At 53.1% G+C, this 27,233-nt stretch overlaps 1 protein-coding gene across 1 annotated transcript; it reads left to right on the top strand.

The window, feature by feature from the left end:
- The first annotated feature begins 3,733 nt into the window (after positions 1-3,733).
- On the top strand, positions 3,734-25,338 carry GPR26 (G protein-coupled receptor 26). The gene is made up of 3 exons (XM_037805366.1): positions 3,734-4,401; positions 13,364-13,477; positions 25,110-25,338. The coding sequence occupies exons 1-3, from the start codon at positions 3,734-3,736 to the stop codon at positions 25,336-25,338; spliced, it is 1,011 nt and encodes a 336-aa protein (XP_037661294.1).
- Positions 25,339-27,233: the final 1,895 nt, after the last annotated feature.

Here is a 27,233-nt window from a genome sequence, read left to right as displayed (position 1 = left end):
GGCCTGGAGAGGGACGGGCATTTCCCTGCCTTGGTTAGTATGGCTCACTACCAGGTCTGGGGAAGTGTCACACCTGCGCTCAGCATGACCTGGTCTGCCTGAAGCTCTCTGCTGCTGTGGGGCCAAGGAGCCTGGGATCCTGGTCACTATGGAGATCAGCACTCCCACAACCCACCAGGAGGAGGAACTATTGTTTGAAAACAGAAGAAAATGAGTTTCTGTTCTTTGGGAAACAACTGAAAAATTCTTCGTGGCTTTCTGGCATTTTCACCTTTCAGTGTTGCCTTTAAGAATTTACAAGCAAATGATCTTCAAAATGATGTCTGTGTGTGTGTGTGTGTGTGTGTGTGTGTGTGTGTGTGTTATTGAAGTTGCACCTACTGACTTAGTCACCAACATCATTCTGATGTTGCAAAGTTGAGATACTTTTAAGTTGCAGATCAAGGATACCCACTTGAGCAGGTGTCCTGGACATCCGGAGGGTGCAGAAAGAACGAGCCCATCGAGCTGGAGGTGCTGGCTTCATCCCTTAGCAAATCTGCCACTTTACCTCTTTGAGCTCAGTTTCCTCATCTCTAAAATGCAAACAGTGACAAGCTCTTCTTCGTGTCACAAGGATTGCATGGAATGCAATAAAGTTTGAAAGTGCTCTATGAACGCCAATGTGCTGTGAGAATATCAGTTAGCACTTAAAATTCTACAACATGCTTATGATCCTCCAGCGAGTATGTCCGGGCCAGAGCATCTGGCTCACTGGACGATGTGCCTACGTGATGCCTTACTCACTGCCTCTCACAACACGTTTCTCCGAGCACGGTCGTGGACCACCTTCATGAGTGTCACTGAGGGGCACACTGCAAATGCAGATCCCTGGACTCTCATTTGGAAACTTTGGGGGTATGGCCCCAGAGGAATCTAGATCTTTAACCAGCACCCCTGGATTATCAGGTGATTCTGATCAAGACCAAAGTGTGAGAATCTTGGGTCCACTGGTGCCCCAGAAAGCATATTGGTTATTTCATTTAACCATGAAGAGCACCTGCACACCTACCTCATGCCAGGGGCTAATTGTGGGGAACAATGTCTTTGGGAACAGGGAGACACACAGGTAAATGCGTTACTGTGATGTCACCTGCCAAGCGTAAATGGAGATATGTATCCAATGCTGAGATCTCAGGCCACGTGAGGGGAGCAAGGCAATGAGAGGATTGTTGGCATTCTCATCTCTCTCCTTCTTTGGGAAGCGAAGGTCTTCACACACATTATTGTGTTTATTGCCCACCCACTCTGAGGGTATACAGAAACTGAGGCTCAGGAGGGTCACATGTAGTGAGTGGTGAGCTGGTAAGTGTTTAATGACAGGCTCTCCAGAAAGGCTGGGGAGCAGTGGGTGCTCTAATTTGTAGAATCTGCTGATTTCCATGGTGTAATTTCTCCAGGGTCAACTGCAAGCCATCAAAGTGATGTTCCTGAAAACAGGGTTGGAGAGAGACGTGTACAACCGGACCCTGTGAGCCAGCATGGCTCCAGCACTCCACTGTATGCAGTTGCCGTTAACTCAAGTAACCGTTAATGAGCATTGTCAGTTTCAGCACTGAGGTTATAAAGAGGATGTCACAGCCCCTGTCCTCAAGGAGCCCAGGAGCTCTGTAGGAAACCAACATATCTACAAATAATTTCCTTGCACGTTCCATGATATATCCACAAACAATTTCCTAAATGTAGGCTTGCAAAAGGGCAGTAGATGCAGAGAGGCAGGAGGACATCTTTTTCCTGCCCTCCTGATGCCTCATTTCATGAGCATCGCCAATGTGCTTGTTACTATTTGATGGAATAAAATGGATTATGACACAATCTCTACTGTCAATGGGGTAAAATCACTAGGTTCCTTGGGGAAACATTCTTGCTTTGGCTTATTTTTCCTAATGGATTGAGGCCTGCTGGTGTCCAGTCATCATTGGCAGCACTGGAAGGCTTTGGGATGGGGATGTCTGCTCAGCACAGGGACCTGAGGTTGCCCACCTGGCCCAGGTGATCACAGGCAGGAGGAGGCATCTGCAGGCAAAGGAGGCTGCAGAGGCTTGGGGTGCCAAGATCCATCAGTCCATCTGTGTACTATCCCCAACAGGGTCTTGATCAGAGGACAGAAGGGCCACAGTCCCCATGCACTTTCTGAGGATGGCCTGAGACCCTGCATGCCCAGATGCCAGCAACAAGGATCAAGCCACCACAGGTCCCTCCTATGCTGCAACTTACTGCCTCTCCAGATCCAGGACAGATGGGTATGCAGGCTTCAGGGCAGCCTGCCAACCCTGGAACTTGGGACAGGGAATGCTGAATCTCAATCCTACAGGGCTGCTGCTGAAGCTGGCTGTGCATGGGCAGGCCAGCTCGGCCGAAGGAGCTCGGAGTCAGATTAAAGCCTCTTCTGGCCAAGGGACTGCCCAGGGGAAGTCACAGGGAGCCTCGGTGTCCCGCTGATGAAGCCTTGGCTGAGGGTGATGGGAATAGTGCACCAGGAATGGAGCTCCCCAAGAAGCGCAGCAGCTGCCCCTGGGGTCAGACAGGGGACGTCTCAGGAGATATCTTGGCCCCAGCCCTTCTCATGCAGGGCACATGGACTCCTACCCCTCTCAGCAAAAGTAACCTACCTGAGCTCCCCAGCTCAGCCCAGAGAGGGAGTGGCAGCAGCCCTGGGAGCTCAGCTGTGGGGTGAGTGGGGCAGGACCCTCCATGCCAAGGTCTGGCCAGGCTGGGGTGGGTGGCCCTGAGGCGGGAAGGGGTCCAGGCATCCCCTCTGCCCTCCCTTTCCTCAAAGAAGCTCTCTTGACTCAGCTTGTCCTTGCACACACAGGGGAGGATGGGGGGGGCAGGGAGGGGGCAGGGGAGCTTCTCTACAGGAGCCTTCAGGGCTGGTTTCCTCAGTCAGTCTCTCTCTCTCTCTCTCTCTCTCTCTCTCTCTCTGTGTGTGTGTGTGTGTGTGTGTGTGTTTGTGTGTGTGTGTGTGTGTGCATCAGCAGGGATTTCTGTGATAGGAGCAGCCAGATTTCAGAAAGGGAGAAAGAGAAGAGGAGGGGGAAGAACAAGAGAGGGGAGGAGAAAATTGGGGGTGGGAGAGACAGAGGGAGCCCAGCAGTGGGAGAGCGAGAGAAGAGAAGGGAAGCGCAGCAGAAGAGAGACAAGTGGAGGGGAGAGCAGAAAGGGACAGCGAGAGAGCGCGCAGAGAGAGGGAGGAAGAGAGAAGGCAATAGAGCAGGAAGGTGCGGAGAGAGACAGACCGAGCTTAGAGGGTTGGGGTGAGGGCAGGAGGAAGCAGATGAAGAGCGGCGGCCGCCGGCGCCTGCAATCAAGAATCCGAGGGCGCTAAAGGCTCCCGGTTCAGCGGCGCGCCCTGGCGCTTGCTCGGGAAGTGGCGCGGGGATCCGGGGTGGCTGAGCGCCCAGGTGTCTTCCCGGGAGGTGGCGCGGGGGTGCGGGGTGACTGCGCTCTCAGGTGCCTTCCCCGGCGGTGGCGCGAGGATCCGGAGTGGCTGCGCGTCGGGACGCCTGCCCGGGCGGCTGCGCAGGGCTCTGGGGAGGCTGCTCGACCTCCCTCCGGCGAGCCATGGCGGCGGGGGCCGGGGGGCGCGGGGCGGCGGCGCGGCCAAGAGGCTGAGCCGGCCGCGGGCTGCGCCATGGCGGCGCCGGGTTGCGGGCCTTGAGCGCCCGCCCTGGGGCGGCTGCGGGCGCTCACCATGAACTCGTGGGACGCGGGCCTGGCGGGGCTGCTGGTGGGCACGATGGGCGTCTCGCTGCTGTCCAACGCGCTGGTGCTGCTCTGCCTCCTGCACAGCGCCGACATCCGCCGCCAGGCGCCGGCGCTCTTCACCCTCAACCTCACGTGCGGCAACCTGCTGAGCACCGTGGTCAACATGCCGCTCACGCTGGCCGGCGTCGTGGCGCAGCGGCAGCCGGCCGGCGACCGCCTGTGCCACCTGGCCGCCTTCCTCGACACCTTCCTGGCCACCAACTCCATGCTCAGCATGGCCGCGCTCAGCATCGACCGCTGGGTGGCCGTGGTCTTCCCGCTGAGCTACCGCGCCAAGATGCGCCTCCGCGACGCCGCGCTCATGGTGGCCTACACGTGGCTGCACGCGCTCGCCTTCCCGGCCGCGGCCCTCGCCCTGTCCTGGCTCGGCTTCCACCAGCTGTACGCGTCCTGCACGCTGTGCAGCCGGCGGCCCGACGAGCGCCTGCGCTTCGCTGTCTTCACCGGCGCCTTCCACGCGCTCAGCTTCCTGCTCTCCTTCGTCGTGCTCTGCTGCACGTACCTCAAGGTGCTCGCGGTGGCCCGCTTCCACTGCAAGCGCATCGACGTGATCACCATGCAGACGCTCGTGCTGCTCGTGGACATCCATCCCAGGTGAGGGGGGGCCCAGGCGAGGGCTCTGGGAAGGGCTGGGGGACCCCGCGGCTCCCCCACGCTCCAGCGTGCGACCTGAGACAACCGCGTAACCCCACCAGCCTTGATCTTCTCCTCCAAAAACTGGGTTGGGGAGGGGGACAGAGAGGAGACGTTAAGACAGGTGCTTAGAGCATCCTCTAAGTAGTGGCACCAAAAAATGAGGCTGGAACAATATTGCACTGCTTTTGAGAGCATCAGGGTGGAAACGGCATTCAGAACTTTGTTGGAGTTCCTTACTCTTATTTTCTGTTTTTGTCCTTTTCACTTTAAATGGCACATAGGAGGGCGGTGATCTGTTTTAACTGCTTAAACCCTTTAAGAGGTTTTAATCGGGTGCTGAGAAGGTGCCTAGCTGCTTAGGAAGCTCCCTCATTGCTCTTCAAGCAGAAACACGCTGCCCCTCTGGATTCTTCCTCTCTCCTGCCTCTGCCTCTGTCTTGGAATGCTGTGTGTGTGTGTGCTTGTGTGTGTGTGAGGGGGTGTGAGTCCTCGCCAGATGGAATGAAACTGCTTCTTCCCGTGTGGGGCCTCAAAGGAGTGTCTGGTGGACTCTGCAGTGGGGGGTGAGGGGCTCTTCCCCCCGACTTGGAGCACACAGCTGTCACTCCCATGACTTCCGGGACGAAGCCTGCCCACCCTCTGCCACCCTCACCCTGGTCGCTGTCTCCAGGAAGGCAAAGGAAGGTGAGCAGCCCCGGGGCATGTACCTGCTGGGAACTGCTGCCCTCCCCAGGGAGTCAAGAGAGGGGGGGGGGAGAGAGAGAGAGAGGAGAAGGAACTCGTAGCTCAGGTGTCCTGAGCTCGCCTCAGTACTCCCTGTGAGACTAAGAAGTGGAGAGGTGAACGGCTGCCACTGCTGCTCTATAGTCCCGTCAGACCAGGGAAAAGTGGGGCACCCCTTTTGTGGCCTGTGACCCCAGGTAAGGGGAATTTGACTTCCAGATGGCCCAGAAGGTGACACAGGCAGAGAGCAGCCATGCAGGGAGAGCGAGGGCCCTTCCGTCTGAGCAGAGCCCCAGGAACCAGGGGAGCTCTGGCGGGCCAGGGGCCTCGATGTCTAGGGTACAGGAGACCCCCCTCCAGGGAGGAGCAAGCTCATGGCTGGGGTGGGCAGATGGGAGGTGTGAATCTGAGCAAGGGCTCCATCAGTTCTGAGTTTTTCCTGCCCACTAGCAATAAAAAGAAAGGTCCTCGGACATCACCGTGCTTGCACAAATAGGTGCTTGTGTGTGTGTGTGTGTTTGTTGTTCCTTCTCAGAGCCACCATTCCTTGATTACACACTGGACCAAGGACTTTAGCCCCAGGATCTCCCCCAGGAAATCATGTGCCAAAGGTGACCTGCCAGTTACCAGTGGCCTGTAAAACCAGACTTGACAACAGTTTGTGCCACACACACCCAATCCCCTTGCTCACATATCAACTGCATAGTGACAGACACATTGCCCCATGTGCAGCCATGTGTTGCCATGTGTGCACACTGACACAGACAAGGGCTGACTCTCATTGTGAGTGCACATGCGTGGCTCACACATTTAAAGAAAGACTCTGCCAGCCCCAGTTGCTACAAGAGCTACAGGGGCTACTTCCCCTTCCCATCACCCGGCAGGGGGGTGGGGGTGGGCGTCTCCCATTAACAGGTAGCTCCCGAGGCCCTGGGCCTGCACAGGAAGCTATAGGGCAGTGTCGTTGCCTCCCAATACCTGAATGATGTCTGTAGTGGGCTCTTGCCCCAGAAGTCTCACTCTCGAGGAGGGGTTGAGCTGGGAGAGGAATCCATTCTTATTTTGACCAATACATGCCCCATCCCTGCCCTTCCTCTACCTTCCAGAACAGGGGGAGCAGTGGCTCCTTCCCAGCTGGTTTTGGGTAGAGTGTGTACCACTCCTGCAAATCTGCCTCACCCGTTGCCCACTCCAGGCCAGATGCTGCAGAGTTCCCGGGAGGCTCAGGAACAGAGGCAGCTGCTCTGTTACCTTCCCTCCCCCACCCCAAGGGACTTGTACCTCTCCCCAGCCCTCACCCCTCTGGCTGCCAGGAGGACCCCTTGGTCCCCTCCGTGACCCAGGGGCAGCACTACTCTGCATCGGAGAGAGGAAAGGGCTCTGGGCTGAGGGTTGCCTTCTTCCAGTCCCGACAGGAGCCCCCTGAGGTCCCCGTGGAGGGGGGGCTGTGACAGCACCGCTGCTTCAGTGAGCACAAGCTTGTCTTCCTCTGTAGGGACATGAGAGGGCGGCTGCTGGGCCACACAGAAGGGGACCAACCAGCTCCCTGACAGCCCATCCACAGCTTCTCTCTCAGCAAAGCTTCTCCCACAGATGATATGTTTCAGAGTGAGGTCTGGGTTGCTGCCCCCAGCGCAGGCCCGGGCCTTAGGCTTTAAGGCCTCCAGAAGATCAGCTGAGCCTCCCGGGCCTGTTTGGGGCTAAGAGCCCGTGGGACATGGGGGTGGCCAGTCCCCACTAGCAGAAGTCAGGTTTCTCCCTCTGGACAGATACAGAGCAGCAGGGTGGAATATTTGCTCACTGTAAGTTTTACTTAATAGCCACACTCTGATGGCCTCCTGGGACTTCATTAAAAGGGGCCCATTTTGAGTTCTCTGAAGTCCAGGGTGGAGTTTTTCAAGAAGCTCCCAGGAGCTGGCTGTGCTCTACCCTCAGAATGACCAGGGAGGAGCAGACTGGAGACCCTCGTGTCACTTGCCACCAAAAGATGGGGGACCCTGTGCTCCCAGTGAAACCTGGGATTCAGAGGGAGCAGCAGCTGATGGAGAGCCCTCCCCTCTCCTGCCTCCACATGCTGGTTTCTGGAGTCACTGTCTTTATGCAGCACGTTGGAATCCTCACGTCCCTCGCCCGCCTGGCCCTCCGACTGCTTAGTTTGCTGGTTCAGACTCCCAAACCGGGCCTGCAGGCCAGCTGCGGCCGGGCCTCCTCTCCGGAGCTGCCTGGGGACTTGGGGCTCGTCCCGACATGGAAGAGAAAGGTGGACAGCTGGGCATCGATGCTGGGGCTCTGCTGTTTCTGGCTTAGCTGAGGGTCACTGCTTGGGAAATAGAACGTGCTGGCATGTCCTGGATGCTGCACCTGACCCATCCGAATGTTCCTCCGAGTGTCCCGAAGGCCCTGCAGGACCCCCCAGTGCCTCTACAGCTGCCCCGCGAGGTTTGGCCCAATGCCAAGGCTGGAGGGTGTTGGAATTGCAGCACAGGAGGCCAGAAGGACCCGTAGAGATGATCTCACTGGGCCCTTGACTTTACAGATGAAGAAATTGGGAGACCCAGGGAAGGGAGGAGCTTGCCTAATTTAACAAATGTGGAAAGTGGCTCAAGCCAAGAATTGTATTCAGGCGTGTCCTAAAGTCTTCAGATGGGGGCTCACAAACCATACGTACCTAAATATTTAAAAGTTCTAAATTAAGCTTATGAACTATTCTGCTCTCCAAATGTTCTATCACCCTACCTTGATGAATAAGGAGTAACCAGGCTGCGTCAAACTGAGAATCCTCAGGATCCAGGAATTTCAGTATAAGACCTGGTGGCATGGGAAAGCAGGGCTGGCCCCAAGCTCACAGCTCACCTGCCTTACCTTCCCCCAGTCCTATCCAGCACCGCTGGGGGCCTTACTTGCACAAGGCGGACATTGAAGGCTGCAGGTCTGGGCTCCGTGCATGTCTGTTCACTAACAGACTCAAGGTGAGCACACAGGTGGCCTCGTACACCTTTAGAGGAAGACGGCCAGGGCTACGGAGGACAACTGTACACATTTTTTGAAGCTGGATTGGGACATTTGGGCAAAGAATTCCACATCCTAGGTGTGTAGAGCTTGGTCTAGACCAGAGGGTGTGGGCTCAGAGTGGGCCCGTCTCCTTCACCCTATGAACTCATTTCATGGGGGAGGTGAGGGCCCCTTGGCTGGGTCTGAACGCAGCACAACTCACCCCAGCATCCCAATCCCAAGTACTGGGCTCCTTTGGTCACTGTGTCCTCCTGCCTTTCGCTTCTTTCTCTTAAAACCAGAAAATAAATCTGGCTCGCCATGATTACTCGGGTCCAGGCTCCAGACAGATGACAGTCATCTGGGGATCATTTGAGACCCAAATACGTTGCTGAGGACATGGGGGTGTCTGGAGCCAGATGGTTTTCACTGTGATTGCCTCATTCACTGACTTTTCAGATATTCTGAGGATTTCCTGAGCCCTTTGCCCTCTTGTTGAAGCCCATTGGGGAATGGCTCTTGCACCCCTGGTTTTTGTTTTTTTTCCCAAATTGCACAGTGCTGGAGATCCCAGGTCTGTCTGCTTTGTTCTCAGAGAAACTCTGCCTTGCCCCAGCCCTCAGCAGCCCCTTTGCCCCCACACACAGCTCACGTGCTAGACAAACAGCTGGACAGCTTGCCTTGGGGGTGCTTTGGGCCTTGCACCCCGGCCCCATGGATTCTGCCTGAGTCCAGATGTTGCATTCGTGTGGCTGGACCCAGATTGCATTTGCTTGGTGGTTTTATGGGAGGCAGTGGGGTCTGGTGGAACCACCCCTGGCTGGGAGTCGGGAGATGTGAGTTGAATCCTGAGTCCATCCCAAACTCCCTGTGCGACTTGGACATGTTACAACCCTTTCCAGAACTCAGCACCCTAATCTGCAAATACGTAAAATAACAGCTCACAAGCCTGTATAAGATTTCTGGGAGCTCAGTGTTGCAGAACAAAATTGACAGCAGGTGCAAAGTGATTCTGTTATTGTGGGATTGATGTTCTGGAGGTGGGTGAGCTGCTCTCATATTGTGGTAAAATAATAACAATAAGCAAGAGGATTGTGCTGCTTCCCTCAGAGCCCGGGGCTTGGCCTGGCTTTACTCACCTCCTGCCACTTCCCTCTTCTCACCTGGAAATCAGGAGAGCCCCAGAGTTCAGGGAAGGAGCGATGGGACTCCCCACTAGCAGCACTGGACTGGGAATCTGTACCCACCTGCACCCCGCACAAGCCACTTCTCTGAGCCTTGGTTTCCCTATCAGTCAGCTGGGTGAGTGATGAGAGAACACATCTGCATAGCATATAACCAGTCAGTCCCAAAGCAGAGACATGATGGGACCTGGAAGCCAGATGCTTCCCAGGCACAGAATCCACCCCACAGGCAGCAGCCACTGGGTCCCTGGAGCTCAGAAGGTCACAGAGCCAGCACAAGAGGCAAGGCTGGAGCCCAGGGCTCCTGACTTCAAGTTCGCTCTGATGCACCTCTGGGGCAGCCCCTGGCTGCAGCTGCCTCTCCCATGAATGCACAGGGCAGGAAGAGAAGGCCCTTAAGCAGTAGGAAGGAGCCCTGTGGTTTGGGGGGTTCAAGGCAGTGCTGGAACATAGTGATTGTTCAATAACTGTGCATCGAGTGAGTGATAATAATGGTAAGCGTGTATGGAGTGCTTACCCTGAGGCAGGCACGTCCCTAAGTGCTTTACATCTGTTAACTCAGTTCATCTCAATCTAATCCTGTGTGGTAGATACTGTTAGTATCCCCATTTTACAGATGAGGAAGTTGATGCACAGAGAGGCTATGCAACTGGTCTAAGGCCACACAGCAATTACATGGTTTGAACCCTGAGGTCTGGCAAGGAGGCCAGGCCCATGGAAGCTTCCCATGACTCCACAGCCACTGACGAGCCCAGCTTTAGCTGCAATGCTTGAGGTTTTGAAGGCTTGCTTTAATGAATCTAGTCTAGGACATATTTCTAGCTCACTATCATCTCTTTTGAGAGCATCACTTTGAAAAACAACTGAGTTTAGTACTCCTAAGATCTTCTTTAAGGGCTCTTCATCCATTCACATAATATACAGATGTTGGGCATTTCCTGGGTTTAGGGCATTGGGCTTAGAACTGTGGGTGCCCCAAGAAATAATGTACTTGCAGGGTGTTTGCTTTTTAAGTTTTCCCTGCTACACAATGCCTTGCAGGGCCAAATTAAATTAATTCCCCAAAGGTTTTTTACAATGTCCTAGCCAGTGCAGTATCCATTTAATTCCTTCAGAGATGGTGATATGTTTCAGGTTATGCTTCTGAAGATCTCGATAGCTTTTACCAATATCTGATTGTAAAACATTTCCCAGGGCTTCATATCTCCAGGGAAGAATTTTCTACTGAGGGAGGGTGAGGGGGCTATTGATCCTTGAGAAGCAGCTAGGTGCTCAGCCACCAAGAGGGTTCTCAGACCTGAAGAGGTTTCTTGGACTTCAAGGGCCTGGTAGCTGGTGAACCATGTGATGAATGGTAGCCATCACAGGAGAATGAGGCAGTAGATTCAGAGAGGCTAAGTTATTTCCTCAAGGCCACACAGCCATGAGGAGCACAGCTGGGACTAGGACACCCAAGCCAGAGCTCTTTCACTCAGGGTTACTCCAAAGCACCTTTGAATTAGACAGCTTTGTCAGGGTCACATATTGGAGGAATCTCTAGACCCAGTGCCACTGCCAGTTACCGTGGAGTCCCCTTGATGAGCCATTTATTTGAATTTGGTCCTCATTTATTAGGGGTACCCAGAATCCTCTATTCCTTTCATGGGCAGAGTGCACCCAGCCTTTCGCCCACTTCCCCAGCACATACTGCGTCAGTTGCACTAAATGTTTTGGGGGAAAACATCTTTATATTAAAACAAACAGGTGGGCATGGGATGGAGGAGCATCCCAGGATGTGGGGCACTCAGTTTCAAAGCCAGGATGGTCCCCAGCAAGTCAGGACGAGTTGGTCAGATCCCACTGCACCCAGACACTGTGGGGGGTACGACTCAGGCCCTGTCCTCCGCCTTCCCTCTGTCACCAACTGCATCCTGCACACCTGACACGAGCCAGAGGACTTTGGTAGAAAACTTTGCAGAAACTCTGGTGTCAATGGACAGTCAGGAGATTTAAGATGGAGCCCGCCGTTCCTTACTGGGTGAATTAAGGCAAAGTCACCCCTGGCTCCCAGCTGTACATTCTTCTCATTTCTGGATGAGACGATGCCCGGTGCCTCCCTAGCAGTGTGGGGGACAGAGTAGTGGTAAGTGATGTATAAGACCCCAGACGCCACAGCCTGGTGCAGGTCCTGCCACCACCCAGGGGGACCAACCACCCTGGATTCCCCGGGACGGGGGTCCCAGGTGTGGAGCCTTCTGCTTTAAAACCAGGACAGTCCTTGGCAAACCAGATGTGGACTTGCAGTGCTAAACCCAGGACAGTCCCAGGTAAACTGGGACATGCTGGTCACCCTTCTATCACCAGTCACTGTTGTGTGATTTCAGGCAAGTTTCTAAACCCCACTGTGCTTCAGTCTCCTCATCAGGAACACAGGGAGCATAAAGAAGGCAGCCTCGAGCTTAGAGTCATTGTTTTGAATAAACTAATAAGCCTGAGCTCTCGTCACAGTATCTAATCTGGCATGCATTAGAGACCCCAAAAATGTGGGTGTTATTAATATTAGCTATTAGTAAATAATCAGTAATATTCATTATTCGTAATACATTTTCTGCCAGTATGAAACCTGTTTATACTAAGCCAAACTCCAGTTCCCAACTCTTTAAACTCAAGGCAGGGAATACTCTGCAAGAATAGCAAGGGCCTTCCATCCAAATTAAAATGGGATTTCCTATCTGTGATGGAAAATATAATTACGAAGGTTTCAATTAAGAATTAAAATGATGATTCTCATGGAAGGAAGTGGAGGCTGCCCTGGCGTGAAAGCTGCACGTGAGGCTGCTCTCCACTGCTTGCTTTCCTGGAATAGACCGGACTATTTTTGGATCTGGGTCTCTGCCACCCTGGCCTGACTCTGCCAAGTTACCTTTACTGCCTGGACAACTCTGTCCACAGCCTGCCTGCCTGTCCATTTTTGGAAACATTTGGATCATTTTTACATTTTTAAAATAAACAATGGAAACATGAGATTGGAGCCCGTGGAACCTCACAGCTAGGCTCGCCTTTCCCACGGCTTTTTCCTTGACCTTGGCAGTGAGCAGACTTGCTCTTGCTGCTGCATTTCCCCATCACTGCAGGAACCAGGTTGGAAGAGCCCCTGCTCTCAGCTGGCTTTGGGGACATCATTCCTGACTGGTCCTGAGCAGAGTGGAGTCAGGAAACATGGTGTTTCCACATCCTTGGAGCTGTTTGGCCAGCGTCCTGGGGACTCTGGCAGGCACTGAGCTTCTCCAGCTCGGCCTCGGGAGTAATCAAGTGACTCCTGCCTCCATGACCCGGTGATGAGGGGCTCGCAGCTCCTGGCAGGACAGAGGCCTTGGGTGGACAAAACAGGGTCCAAGATGCCAAGGAAAGGAAGCCCCAAGCACGACTGCTCTCCCAGAGTCTGTGGCTGCCCCAGATGGAAAAGGTTCAGCTTTGAGTCAAACAGCCCTGGGTTCACATCCTGGATCCACTTACCAGCTGGGTGACCTTGAGCAAATCGTTTGTCCTCACTGAGCTCACTGAGGCTCCTTTGTAGAATGCAGCAGGTAAAGCCCACCCGGCAGGTAAAGCCCACCTGGCCAGCTCATTGTGAAGATAAGTATTAGAGATAATACGTAGAGAGTGTGGAGCTCTGGGGCTGGCACAGAGCAGGTGATCAGTAAATGATGCAGGTAATAATAATAACTGATATTTGTTTGCACTTTCTTTATTTGCTGGGACACTGTGCTAAGTGCTTTATGCATCAAATGCATTTTATGCATTTATGTGCTTTATGCATTTACTTCTCCCATATATTACTATATTGTTATCCACATTTTGCAGATGACGACACTGAGGCTTAGTGAAGTCAAGTAACTTGCCCAAGGTCACACAGCTACAGCCCAGACTTGACCCCAGATTCCCCTGGCTCCAGCCGAGTTCCTACACTAGAGGCCACTGCCTGTGCTTATGGAGAATAACGCATGCCCCAGGGTCACTTTCTCCTTCTCTCTCTGGCACAGCGTGCGGGAGCGCTGCCTGGAAGAGCAGAGGCGGCGGCGGCAGCGGGCCACCAGGAAGATCAGCACCTTCCTAGGGACCTTCCTCGTGTGCTTTGCGCCCTACGTGATCACCAGGTGAGCCTGGCTGGGGGAGTGGGGAGTGCATCAGGGGCTGCGGGTGGAGGAGGGGTAGGGACAGGGGTTTGAAGAGCCAAGCAGGGCCTGGGGGATCCTTCAAAGGCACCTGCCCCCCTTGGAGACATTCTTCCAGGAGGGTGTGCTGGGGGCAGAGTGAACTGGCCACGTTTGGTAAGAAGAAGGGCACAGGCTGAGGCTGTTCCTCCTTAGCCTTGAATTCTCTTGGATTAGACTCAGAACCTAAATTGCGAAAGGCTCCCCCACCAGATTTCCAAAGCACATCACTCTAACCTTTGCCCCCCCAAGCTGACTCCCCATCAAGCCCCCAGAAGATGCTAAAGGAAAGGGAAAGAGGAGAGAAGACCGAGGAAAGCCTCCTGCAGCCGTTGGCTCCCACTGTCCACCGCATGCGGTGCCTCCCAGCCCCGGGCCCCCAGCCTGACAACTCTGGCCAATAGCAGGGCACAGGCCAGCTGCATGGGGAGCGGGGAGCACACCCTGCACCCAGTCCCTGGGCCCACCTGTCCATCAACTCAGGGCATCTGCCATCCTCAGATTACCTTACCCAGGCCTCAGGGCTGGGGGCTCCAAGAGCCAACTGGTTCTAGCTGTAAAATCCCCGCACAAAAGGCAAACAAAGACTCCAGCAGCTTTGTAGACTAAAAGTCTACAACTTTATATCCAGTGTCTTAACCATTTTGGAAGCTTATTATAAAAAGGGAACTTTGACATTCCATGAGAAGGTGGATGTAGACACCTTTTGTTGAGTCTGGAAAATAGGACCTGAGCAGGGCTCTCTTGTGTGTGTGTGTGTGTGTCTGTGTGCATGTCCGTGTGTGTGTTTGAGAGAGATGGAGACATGGACAGACAGAGATAGAGAGCATGTACAGACAGCCTGTCATCCCAGCTCCCCCAGCCTGTCATCCCAGCACCCCCACAGCATCCTCAGCTATAAGAGACCTGGTAGGACCTCCCTGCCCAGCTGTCTGCCAGAGTCTGTTTGCCTGCCCCTGGGGATGGGGACCCCATGCTCTTCCATAGAGTCCTGCTGCTGCTGGCTTGTCCCCATTTGCCCTCCTGCTGAGCTGATGCCTGGCTCCCTGGAGCTGCACCCACTGCTCCCATCTTTGCTTTCTGGGGTCAGCAGGAGTGTCTGACTCTCCTCCCAGGAAACCCCATAGACAGCAGATGGTGAGCATCTTTTTTTCTCCACATAACCTAACCCCATGGTGTCCACCTCTGTCTTCTTGGTGGCATGCTGCTTTCTCAGGGGGGAAATCCAGTGGGCCTACATCTCCCCTTAAACCTGGGACCCAGAACTGCCTGGGGGTCTCTGGATGGGTGTGATCAGGGCAAGCAGAACCATCAAGTCATTCTTCTAGAACCATCCACTAGGTTTCACCACTACTGACATTTGTGGGGGGATTCTTGGTTGTGGGGGGCTGTCCTGTGCACTGTAGGATATTTAGCAGCATCCGTGGCCTCTACTTACTATATGTAAGTAGCACTACCCCCAGTTTTAAATCCAAAAATGTCTCCAGACATTGCCAAATGTCCCCTGGGGGCACAGAACCATCTCTGGTTGAGAACAGTGGCTCTAGACCCTCTATCTCCAACCAGGAAGCAGTAATTCAGTGCGTTCCATGGGACACAAAGCCGATGCATGGTGACAGAAGATAATGGGCTTCTGCTGCTTTCCAGTGTACCTGCCTGGGTTCAAGTCCCAGCTCCCCTCTTCCTGCACATGTGGCCTGGGGCCATGACATCACCTCTGTGAGCCTCCAGCCTCTGTCTGTAAAAAAGAAAGGGTTATAGTGCCCGCCTCTCGGATTGTTGAGAGGCTGAGAGGGCAACAGGCAAGGGGGCAGGGGTAGGGGGCAGGGTATAGCACAGGCTGGCATGCAGGAAGTGCCGGGGCACCCCTCCCTCCCTATGATATGAACAGCGTGCTCCCAGGGCCCACTCCGGCCAAGCTGGCGAGGGGATGTGCCTCAGGGAGAGGGCCACGCAGGGCTACTTTCCTCGTAGGTCCCACAGCAGCCTGAGATGCAAACTGTTCTGGTTTACTGAAGCTGCTGGAGATGCAATGTACCAGAAATGGACTGGCTTTTCTAAAGGGGATTTATTAGGTTACATATTTACAGTTCTAAGGCCACAAAAAGTGTCCAAACTAAGGCATTGACAAGAGGATACCTTCACTGGGGAAAGGCCGATGGCATCTGGGACACCTCTGTCAGATGGGAAGACACGTGGCTGGTGTCTGCTGGTCCTTTGCTCCCAGGTTCTGGTTTCAAACTGGCTTTCTCCAAAATGTCTCTGGGCTTCTGTCTCCCATAGCTTCTCTGTCAGCTCCCGTGCATCCTTGCTTGCTCTCTCAGGGTGTTTCTAAGTGTCTGTGGGTCCTCCCTTAGCTTCTCTGGGGCAAACTCGGGGCTTCATCTCTTAGCTTAGCATCTCCAAACGTCTGGTGCTGTGTCAGCCCCTGAGCTCTCTTAAGGACTCCAGTAAACTAATCAAGACCCACCTTGAATGGGCAGGGTCACACCTCCATGGAAATATCTAATCAAAAGGTCTCACCCACAGCTGAGTGGGTCACATCTCCATGGAAACAACCTAATCAGAAGATCCCAACCATAGTAAGTCTGCCCCCACAAGACTGGATTAAAAGAACATGGCTTTTGTTGGGGTACATATTAGATTCAAACCAGCACGTGGGCTAAGGAGGTGAATTTGAACTCTCAGAGGAAAATAGGTTATGTGGCTCCTACTTAAAACTTGTGGAGTTTTCTCTGGCTTAACCTCATTTCCCAACAAAATTTTCTTTTTTTCTCTGAGTACAGCCTGGTTCATTCTAATAGTGCCCAGAAAATGATGTTTCGGTAGAACTGATGGTAGATTCACAACTCAAGATGTTCCCTGCAAATGGATTGGATGCATTTTGAGTTTTTAAAAACATTTGCAAAAGTATTCATTGTTTATGGGGACGACTGACAACCTACTAGGGAGAGAAATGTGAGCCCAGAAAATGTCATAAATATAAAAATGACTTAGGTGAAACCACTCCCCGCTCCCCAGTGCCCCAGCCCAGCCCCTGTGGGCTTTCTTATGGACATGCACGAAGAGGCCATCCTATGGAAACCTCACAAAGTAAGCAAAATGGTCCCCATTTCATTTCAGCACACATTTCTCTAGCACTTTCTCTGTGCCTAGCACAAAAGGGACCCAACAGGGGAGGCAAGGGTTAGTGAGGCCCTGCTGGAGACCCCTCTGATGGGGACACTGGCTTTGTGGATCCAGCCCTCCAACCCAACTGAACACCATGCCATCTCGGGGGGTGGGATGTGGAGGCCCAGGTTCTGCAGCAAGGAGGATGGCAGGAGCAAGTTGTCCTGGCTGGGGCTACACGGAGGCAGCTTGGGAAACGGGCCTGCTCTGCAGGGGGACAACCCAGGTGCAGGGACAGCAGGAGCTGAGGTCTAGAGCCGTGCTGTCCAGCAGGTGCCTCCAGCCACAGGCAGCTACGAAGCACTTGAACTGTGGCTGGTTGGAATTGAGGTGTGCTGTTAGACACACATTGGATTTCCAAGACTTAGCATGACAAAAAAACCCAAATCTATATAAATATATATTTAAGGAATGGCGTTTGTATTGATCACATAGCGAAACAGTATTTTAATCTGTTGGGTGAAATGAAATCTATTATTAAGATGAATTTCACCTGTTTCTTTTTACTTTTCGAATGTGGCTACTAGAAAATTTAGAATGATGTCTGTGGGCCACATTCTGTTTTGGTGGACAGCACTGATTCTAGAGCCAGGGGAGCCTGGAGTGGGGGTATGGGGTGCCCTTGCCGCAGCTTCTTTTTTCTCATTCTCTAGAACGAGAAGTATTATCTTTTATTGACAAGGAAACCATTTGATCCCAAGTCCAGCTGCTCTAAGGGAGCACTTAGGACTTCCTGCCTCTACCTACCTTCCCCACTGGGGCAGCCCTGTCCAGAGCTGCTCAATGCCAGAGTTCGTCCAGAATGTGTCCTGTGCAGCCAAGTTGATGCCTTCCCTAGGTGGGGTGAGGTGCATTGAAACAGGGGCCCAAGGTGGGCCTGAGTAGGGGCATCAGGCCCCATGGCAAGGCAGAGGGGGCAAGTTTGTGCAGAAATCACCTGAAATCACCTCCTTCTTGAACCTTCTCCTCCTGCCAGTGACCCCTCCCCAACTCCTTTTTTGGGATTGTGGGGAGAAGAGATTATGGCAAGATACTTAGTCTTTACAATAGCTAGGAGTCCCTCGGCACACCCCAGGGAGATGGGTGCCCATGAACTTGCTCACCTCTTGCCAGCCTCCAGGTGCCTGCTGAGACTGCTGGGTCCACTGCTGGACCATAGCAGCTGCCAAGAAGTGACATCTTGCAGGAAGTGATTCCTTACGGAGAACCTAGAGTCATGGGTTTGGAGGTGAAAGGTTCTCGTAGATCACCTCACCCAGGGAAGGCAAGTGGGTTGTACCTGGCAGACGGTCTTGAATCCACTGCTAGTGGCCGGAGGGAGCATTGGGTTGAGAAGGATTCTGAAGTCAGGCAGGAATTCAAGGGAAAATGCCATGAGTGATCGGGAAAGCTGCTGGGGAGGGGGCAGGGGGCAGAGGTGATGGAGGAGAAGAGACAACCTGCAGTGTGGTTTTGCTTTTCCTAATCTAGTGTGGTGGTTTGCCTACTTGGCTTCATATTAGAATCATCCAGAGAGTTTTAAAACCAAACCCATACCTAGACCTCACATCAAACCAACTAAATTATAATCTCTGGGCCAGGAGCCTGGGCATTGGTAGTTTCAAAATCTCCCAGGTGATTCTAACACACAGTCACATTGAGAGCCAGTGCACACCCCCATTTTATCCATGAAGTAACTGAGGTCTGGGGGGGGAGTGGGAGGTGTTAAATAATTGCCCAGAATCATGCATCCAATCGGAGGCAGAGTTGGACCTCCAACCTCAGTGGACTTCCAACTGGCTCCTCAATCTCTCAGAAAGTTCTGGTGGGTCTTTGCAGAAACCCAACACTCCCTTTGCTTTCTTACTCAGTCTTTGGCTGTCATGGAAGGGCTTGGCACCCAAAAATTGCTGCCTCTGACCCCCTCACCCAGAACTCTCTGCCCACCAAGGGCAGATCACCCAGGGCTTGCCAAATGAGCACATCCTCCTGGTCTCAGCCACTCTAACAGAGAGCCTCCCTGGGGGGACAGAGCCTGGGGAACAGGGCGGGATGGGCCCTGGAGAGTCCCAGAGCTCAGGATCAAGCAGATCCCCTCCTTGGTCACACAACACAGGCTCCCAGGGGCAGTAGGCACAACCTCTGTGTCCCTGCAGCCCTCTGGTGCTGGGTGAGGATGATGCAACCCTGGCCCTAAGAGGTGCTGCAGAAGATGAGGTGGGCATGGGCTCTGCTCAGCCAGTCCCTGTGGTATTGGGCTCCTGGCCTAGGTAGGTTTAACTAGTGCCTGGAGACAACGTAGGGGTCAGAGGTGGGCTGCGTGCACTAAGAAGTATATCCTGGTAACAGGGTCAGCTGGACCTGACACCAGCTCTGCTTTCTGCAGCGCTCAACGGTTTACTCAGCTGTCATCCTCCTGGGCCCTCCAGCGCCCCCAAGAAATGGTTTTCCAGGCAGTGGGAGCCACTTCTACGGAGGGAGAAGCTGAGGCTCAGAGCAGGAGAGCAGGAAGGATTCTACAAGGACATTCAGACACAGGGAACTGGGCGGCCTGAGCCCAGCCTTGGACACCACCTGGGCAGCCCTGGGACTTCCAGTTGGAAGGCTGGCTCTCCTCCATGCCTCCTTCTTGTCTGTAGAAATCAAGCTCAAAACCCACTGAGGCAGCGGTGGGCTGATCCTGTGGGATTCCAAAAAGAAAAGTAACAATAAGCTTGGTCTCTTAAACTAATTCAGGGATATCCTTTAAAAAAAAAATCCTGCATGTCCCTTCCCTCTGCCGGAAGCTGTATCACCTGCTGCCCCTGCCTCATCTCCCTATTCTATAGATAAGGAAACCCTGAAGCTCAGACAGCTTATAACTTGCCTGGCTCCAGTGCCCTCCCTGACCCCTCACACTGTGCCCCTGACCCCTGACCCCTCACATTGCACCCCCTTCTGCCTGACTCTGACACCCACTCCAGCCCCTCATCCCTCCACTGCCCTTAGGTGTAGAGAGCACAAAGGTTTGCGTTTTCCTACCAGCGATGTGGGGAGCCACTTTATACCACAACCCACTCAGATCCAGATGATTGATGATTGAAATCAAGTTGTTCACATGTCACTTAAACCCTTCATTGAGTTGTCAGTGCAGAAACTAATATTTCCCACAGCTCTGCCATGACTGTGTCTGTACCCAGGCAACTTGCTTGCTACTTCCACTCTTTCAAGCCCTAGAGCTGGAGATGTGGGCAAGGAGGTGGGTTGAAATTAGGACAGCTGCTGGGAAGGCTGGGGGCTGACAAATCCAGAGTATCAAGGAAGGGAATGAGTTTCTGCTGTGATAGCTGCCACCCCTTTGGGTTGATTGAGAAGATCCAGCTGGCTGGGAGGTGCCTCTTTTCTTTGTCCCCACCCTGTCTGCATCCGCCAGACAACTTTCTCAGGTGGGCAAGCTTCATTCCTTGACTCCACTGAAGTCTTCAAATAGGTTCTCAAGCTTCCCCTGTTGGAGAACAGGAAGGATTTAAAACCACCCTGTCGTGTATTGAACACCTATCAGGTGCCTAGTGGGTACTGATACATGCTTTACTGCATCCAGCACAACTATTCTGCAGGGTAAGTGCCAGCATCCTCATATGGGGAAACTGAGGTTCAGAGAGGGGAAACGCGTCCCCAAAGACATACAAGTCGTGAGCAGCAGAGCCAAGAGCAAAGCCAATGTGTTAGTCAGGGTTTCTCTAGGGAAAGAGAACCGACAGGCGATATCTGCAAATATGAGGTTTTGTAAGAATTGTTTCACTTGACTGTGGGGATGGGCAAGTTCAAATTCTGTAGAGCAAGCCACAAGCGGGAACTCCAATAAAGGCTTTTGGTGAATCCCCAGGAGAAGCTGGCTGGCTGAAGTAGAGATGGAAATTCTCTCTTCTGACTGCTGAAATCATCTTTTAAAGTCTTCAACTGATTGGATGAGGTGTCCCTCACTGTTGAAGGCAATCTCCTCAGTTGATTGCAGATGTTATCAACCATAGAGGCAATCAACTTACTGACGGTTTAAGTCCATGAAATGTCCTCACAGTAGCAATCAGGCCAGTGCTTGCTTGACCAAACAACTGGACACCCAAACCTGGTCAAGTTGACGCATGAACTTAACCATCAGAGTCGGCATCAGGCCCATTGTCTACAACTTAGCCTTGGGGCTGTTTCATCTCCAAAAACTGGGCACTAGGCCCTGGAGATAGAAAGATGACCATGTCCATGGGTTTAGTCCACCTTATTAGGCCCAAGCAAGTTGTGAGTACCTTGGAGAGAGCCCAGAACTAGCACCCGGCTCCCGTGGGTGAGGCAGGCAGGTAAGAGTTGCTTCTCCAGCGGGGTGGTGGGTTGTGTAGTGTCGTCCCCACCCTCCCACCTGGCTGATGGCAGCTCGCATAGCTGGAGGGGCCTGAGGGGGCGGTGGGAGCTGTTGGCAGACTCGGTTGGCACAGTGCAGAGCATGTGGTCATTGCCTCTCAGGGAGACAGTTCAACCAAACGTGTCAACCTCAGGCCCCGTGCACGCTGTGGCCAGCATGTCGGAGAGTGGAAACAGATTTGGAAACCTCCACTTACTCTGTTAGTGGGAGCCAGACGCCTGCATTTAACTCAGTCACGCCGGCTCCTGCAGCCTCCAAGCCTGGACCACATCGGACTCGGGCCAGGGTGGATGGGCAGGATCTGCAGAGCCCCAACAGTGTCTCATACCAAAGCTCTAATTAGATACCTTCTGAATTAAAATTCATGCATCTACAAAGCATTTGAAGGCAGTTATTTATGTGCTTACAAAAATTATAATTGTCCCAAATCATCAGAGTCGGGCTTTGAGGCATTTGCATATCTGACAGCATCATTATTTTGGCTTTTCAAAGTCATGCGATGACGTAGATGAGAGAGGGGAGAGAGGGGTGTGAGAGGCAGGTGGCTCCCGAATGTTGATATTCTATTAATAAGATGCCTTTTCCATTCTAATAAAGCCTCATGAAAATTTAAAGCATCAGGGTCTTCAAATATGCAGGCTGAGCTCTCCAGAAGTGTTGGGGAGATGTGGATCAGCTTCCCCGGGAATGCTCTGTGGCCCCTGTTGTGTTTGGTGCTCAGTGTGTGTGTGTGAGCATGTGTGTATGTGTGTGCACGCACGTGATGGGAGTTGGAGGGGAGAGTGGATATGAGGAGATAGAAGATATAAAAAAAGCACTAATTTACCACTTTAAATTCAAGAACTCACTCTACCCCACAGCACCCAAGTCAAGGAGGCGGGTGGGGCTGCTGGCACTGGGGAGCCCCGTGGTTGCTGGCACCCGCAGTCCATGGCTGAAATCTGGGTTCTTGCTGGGCTGTGTGTGTGGGACACCTGGCTTGCTTTGCATCCATCCTCTTGCAATAGAGAGAACAACAGCGAAGGGCTGGAGAGGATGCTTCTGAGCAGTTAGCAGGGCACTCAGCTCCCGGGGCCTCCAAGGAAGTGCTGGGGAGAAGCTGCTGTGCTTCCCGACCCGTATGCGGTCCTGGGCTTACTCTCCGTGGGCTTCCCAGTGTGGAGCAGGGTCTGGACATCAGTCTCTCCAGGGGCTCAGAGAAGGCCTCGGAGTCCTGACAAATGTGCCCCCATCCTTCCACCAGGGCCAGGAGTGCCGAGGCTGCTGGGTCAGGATGTGGGGTCTCAGCAGGTGCAGGGGGTAGGAGTGAGGGCTTCCTGTCCCCTCGCCGCCCTCCAGCAGTGACTTCCAGCCCACAGAGACCCAGATGGTTGGGGCTTCCCACCAAGAGGGGAGGCGTGACTCCAGGGAGAGTGGCCACACCCACCTGGACCCCTTCCTGCCCCAGCAAGCTGTGCAGGTTGGGGGAGTGGCGGGCAGGTAGGAACAGCAGGGGAGTGGATGACCTGCTTGTTTCTGCTCTGCGTTTCCCCCAGTATCAGAAAAACAGACATCTCTGCGCTCTGCTCTGATTTATTAGCAGGCTCCGCACCCCGCAGCATTTTACCCACCCCACCCCGCACCACACACTGCCCGGCCTCCTCTAGGAGCTCAGAGCGGGTCTCGGAAGCACAGGTGGTGGGTCCTCCTGCAGTGCTGGAAGATGCAGACCCACCCCCAGGCCTGCTGGGTGACCCTGCTGCCCAGCCGGGTGTGAGGACGCTCCCCAGGGGGCTTTGCATGGGGAAGTGGTGCCAGGGCTGTTTCTGGAAGGCATGCGTGCATTTTGAGCTCAGAAGCATAAAGGTTTCCCCTGAATGGAGCCTGAGAGCAGACAGGTTTTTTTGGGTTCCTACCCCAGCGAGTAGGTGAATGTCACCCTGATGCTTAATGGAAGTTCTGGGGCAAGGGGTTGCAGGCAGGCCTTGGGAAGCAGCTTCACTTTCCGAAGGGCAGAAGGGGGCCATGCCCTGCTCACTGGGCTGCAAGTCTCAGTGTTGTCCTTGGTGCACATGGGGCTGCTGGGAATGGGGGTGGGGTCCAGGGGCCATAGGGAGGCTGCTATGGCCAAGGACCCAAGAACAATGAATCCTGCTGACACCCACCTGCTTGCCCACGAAAGAGGAAACAAGTCCCACTTTACTAATGCCTGGGCCCAATAACCCCTAAATGCAGGCAGGGCTCTCAGGCCAGAGCTGGGCTAGAGACAGGGCTATACTCCAGGCTCCAGCTCAGCAAGGCCCCCTCTGTCCAAATCTTGAGACCATCTTACTTAACCATGATAGCTGGGTAGGGGTAGGGGGTTAAGTAAACCATCAAAAGTGGAGCAAGAGAGAGCTAGGGAGCAGAGCAGAGTCCTTTTAACCCAGTGAACCTACCACTAGGAAATGTGACCAAGCAGATTAATATTGCCTCTTTCTTGGGGAGGGGGAGGTCTTAGGGAGGAGGTGAGCAGAGCCAGACCAGGCCCGAGATGGGCTGAATTGTTCCCTCCCAGAAAGGTCATTTTGAAGGACTGTGTGGCCATCCAAAAGTCTGCCCAGATCCGGAATTAGCAAGAAGCAGTGTGCCAATGTGGAAATCCCTGCCTCTCCTAAGGCCCCATAAACAAATGGGAGCACGGCTGTCACAGCAGGCAGAGGTGGCCCCAGGTGCCCAGGGAACACAGGGCAGCCAGCCCCATCTGAGCACCAAAGGGGGATCCCAACTTCAGCCTGGCCGCGTGTCCACCCAGAAGCAGTGGCCAGGCCTGATCTCCCACAAAGCACCTCTTTGCCTGGAGACTCAGGCCAGAAACTGGCTGTTCAAAGCAGAAGTTATCATTTGTACCATGGGGAGGGGCAAGTGACACAAGTGCTGGGTAGCACATAGCAATCTATGGAAAGGGATTCTTGGCTCTGGCAGGGACCCCAGAGCATCTTTCATCCAATCTGTGCTGAGATTTGAATCCCAGTGTGGCCAGCAGAAAGGATGTGAGCTGGATGGAGTTGGCTTTCCCATGTAGGAGATCCTGGCTTGTTGCTCAACCTCTCTGGGCCTCAATTTCCTCACCTTTAAAATGGGCATAATAATACTTATTCTGCAGGATAATTGTGAGGCTACAGGTTGTCTACAGCATATACCTGGCCTGAAGGAGACACTCTCCTGTTATTAAATTCCCATCCTGGCAGTTAGCACCGTTGAATGGGGCTGTTGGGTGGGCCCCGGGAGTGCTCTAAGAATGTTCTCTGCTGACACATGGACTGCACCGTGCCTTGCCCCATACACCCCAAAGAATGAAGGCCACTTTAGGGTACCTGACTGAGGCTGACATCAAAGACCACCAGAACCCCAGGCCTGGGAAGAGGCCTTCCTCTCCAGCAGATTCTTTCTCATTGTGCATTCTTCCTTGCTGCAAGAACTTCTTGGAGCTTTGTAGAACTTTCACAAAATTATTTTCAGCTCTTCCTCCCAGGCAACCTCCTTAGGAAAGCCAAGCCAGGATTTGAAGCAAAGAATCAGTCTCTTCTAACTGAAATTATCATCGGGATGACTTTATTAAACCATGTCACTGTTCATATAAGAATATACAGGCCCAGGGAAGTGAAAAGACTTGCCCAGGGTCACACAGCAGCTCAGCTGCTTCTGAGAAGGAACCAACAGCTGGGAAGCCGTTAGCCATGAGCCCATTCCTCAGATAAGCTTGTGTTCCAGAGTGAGGCAGGCCTGGTTCCAATCCTGACTTCACAATTCAGTGGCCTGTTTGACCTTGGGCAAATTATTTAACCTCCTGGGACATCTATTTCCTCTTGTGTCTCCCAGGGTTAAACAAAATCATGTGCAAAAGTGTCAGCACAGTGCCTGGAATAAAGTAGGCGTTCCCCGTCCTTACTGTTCTTGTTGGTTGTTCCTGTTGTCGCTGCTACCTGAGGAGGCAGTCTCGGGAACCTGGGGCAGGGCCCCCGGGCGGCACCCAGGTGCGCTCTTGGTAACGGCCGTGCCCTCTCTCCGCAGGCTGGTGGAGCTGTCCACGGTGCCCATCGGCTCCCACTGGGGGGTGCTGTCCAAGTGCTTGGCCTACAGCAAGGCCGCCTCCGACCCCTTTGTGTACTCATTACTGCGACACCAGTACCGCAGGAGCTGCAAAGACATCCTGAACAGGGTCCTCCACAGACGCTCCATCCGCTCCTCGGGCCTCACAGGTGACTCCCACAGCCAGAACATCCTGCCTGTCTCTGAGTGAAGGACAATGCCCCTGCTGGAGAGTTTAGAAGGACGCGGTGAAGAGAGGAAGGGAGGGAGCTTGGGGATGTCACCAGCTGCCACCTACCTGGCAGGCCCAGAGGTCCCCATTCCCTGACTTATAGGGGTTCTGAAGTCTGCTTCCCATTTCCTCAAGATGTTGGACTGTCCCAATTTATCACCAAAAGATGACTGTGGCCAGACAGATGCACTCTGGCCTTTCTCTCCGAGAGGCTCCTATGAGCTTCAGGACTCACCAGAGTTCTCCCAGGGGATGGCACTCAGCACAGTCACTGTCAAGGCTGCAGAGTACCTGGGGCAGTTGGGAGCCCAAGCTGGAAGGAAGTGCTGGTTTCCATAGCACATTCCAGTCGTGCTGAAACTGAGCTAGCAGTGGTCGCTTCCATGTGACAGTGGCAGCTGCTTTAACCCAAATATGCTCAGCGGGTACTAACTACCTAGCACTCAGCTGGGACTCAGGCTCTGCATCCTAGGGGAAATAAGTTTCACAACTAGTGGCTACCCAATTGTCGCTGACCAGTTATTTTAGAAATGGTTAAAATTGGGTTCAACTTTTGCCCTCACCCCCCAAAAAGCTAATGTTTTTGTGTGTAGACAATCTTAGCATGAAAATGGTTTAAATAGGCAGGTAATACATTTACTAAGTTCTTTCAAGTCTGACACTGAAGGCACCTTCTTCTGATTTACATGTCATAATTGCTGGTAGAAAGTGAAGCCAGGAGAACAGTGGCTGGTCACCCACTCCCACCCTCCCATCCCCCAATTTTTGACCTGGGTTTTTAGGAAGTGTCTCACATTGTCTTATGCATCTCCTCTGGTAAGTCCTGTGAGACAGACAGGCAGGAACTAAGCAGGGCTTTAGCCTTGATTTTAAGGCTCTGGATTCCATTATCTGGGTGGCTTAATATTCTAGTTTCTGCAAGTCTATCAACAGAAAGCAGAGGCTTTCCAAGGTTATCAAGAGAGTGCCCTGTGCTAATGATGGGAAAGCAATAATTTTACTGAAAACTCTGTGATACATATATCAGTCCATTAGTAGTCCCATGAGCAGACCATGCTTTCTGCTTATCCATCTGTTTCCCATTTCAAATTGACTTGCTAAGGCTAAGAGCAGTTACTTCTCAGTCCTCTATCCTAACCGCTGGAAAGAATGGGAAGCGGTAGACTCTGATGGCTCATTCTCTCCTTTCAGCTCTGCAGATCAAACTTTGGAGGTATGGAGAGGGCAAGCAGGAAGAGCCTGTTGGTTTCCTTTGCCAGGTAGCTCTGGTAATTAAAGATGGAGACATGGTGTCATGTCTATCTGAAAAGTCATTGCCTTAGCTCCAGCACTGAACTCTGTTGTAGCTCCTCGTTTAGGAGACAAGTAACTAAGTCTAGCCTAGTCCTGGGTAGTTTCAAGGTTTCCAGAGAGATCAGGATGGAGACAGGCGTGGCTTGAGAGTCCCTAACACCTCCCCTTGTGTCAGGGGTGTGCTCACAGCTGCTTGGCAAAGCACGTTCCTTCCCAACTCCGTGTTCAGGGACATCGTGTTGGTAGCTTGAAATCAGCCACAGCAGGAGTATTTATATCACAAATAAAAATCGACAGATGCTACAAATCAGGACTTCCCACCCCACTCCCCCATACCATCCGTGAGAGCTGCTGACAAACCTCTTCCAGCACACCACTGCCCAGAAGTGACTTTGTGTGTGTCACAAAATTCCTCTGGTTCAGAGTCCATTTGGTGATTCAAGTTCAAATCCCAACACAGACCTTTTTTTAGGCTTTTCGTGGTCCACCGTCCATTGTCCCAACACCAAAAGTACTACCAGTGGGGTTGAAATCAAGTATGAAGCCAAGAAAATATTCAGAGTTGAATCCCACGAGGCTAC

The sequence above is a fragment of the Choloepus didactylus genome, chromosome 15 (assembly GCF_015220235.1).
Source record: "Choloepus didactylus isolate mChoDid1 chromosome 15, mChoDid1.pri, whole genome shotgun sequence".
Taxonomy (NCBI): domain Eukaryota; kingdom Metazoa; phylum Chordata; class Mammalia; order Pilosa; family Megalonychidae; genus Choloepus; species Choloepus didactylus.
The sequence above is the reverse complement of the archived record's forward strand: the minus strand, read 5'-3'. Positions and strand labels throughout refer to the sequence as shown.

Bases quoted from the DNA above. Each gene is read 5' to 3' on its own strand.
- GPR26 (XM_037805366.1), top strand. From the start codon at position 3,734: ATGAACTCGTGGGACGCGGGCCTGGCGGGGCTGCTGGTGGGCACGATG. The intron at 4,402-13,363 runs GTGAGGGGGGGC...TCTCTGGCACAG, and splicing joins CTCGTGGACATCCATCCCAG to CGTGCGGGAGCGCTGCCTGG. The intron at 13,478-25,109 runs GTGAGCCTGGCT...CTCTCTCCGCAG, and splicing joins GCGCCCTACGTGATCACCAG to GCTGGTGGAGCTGTCCACGG.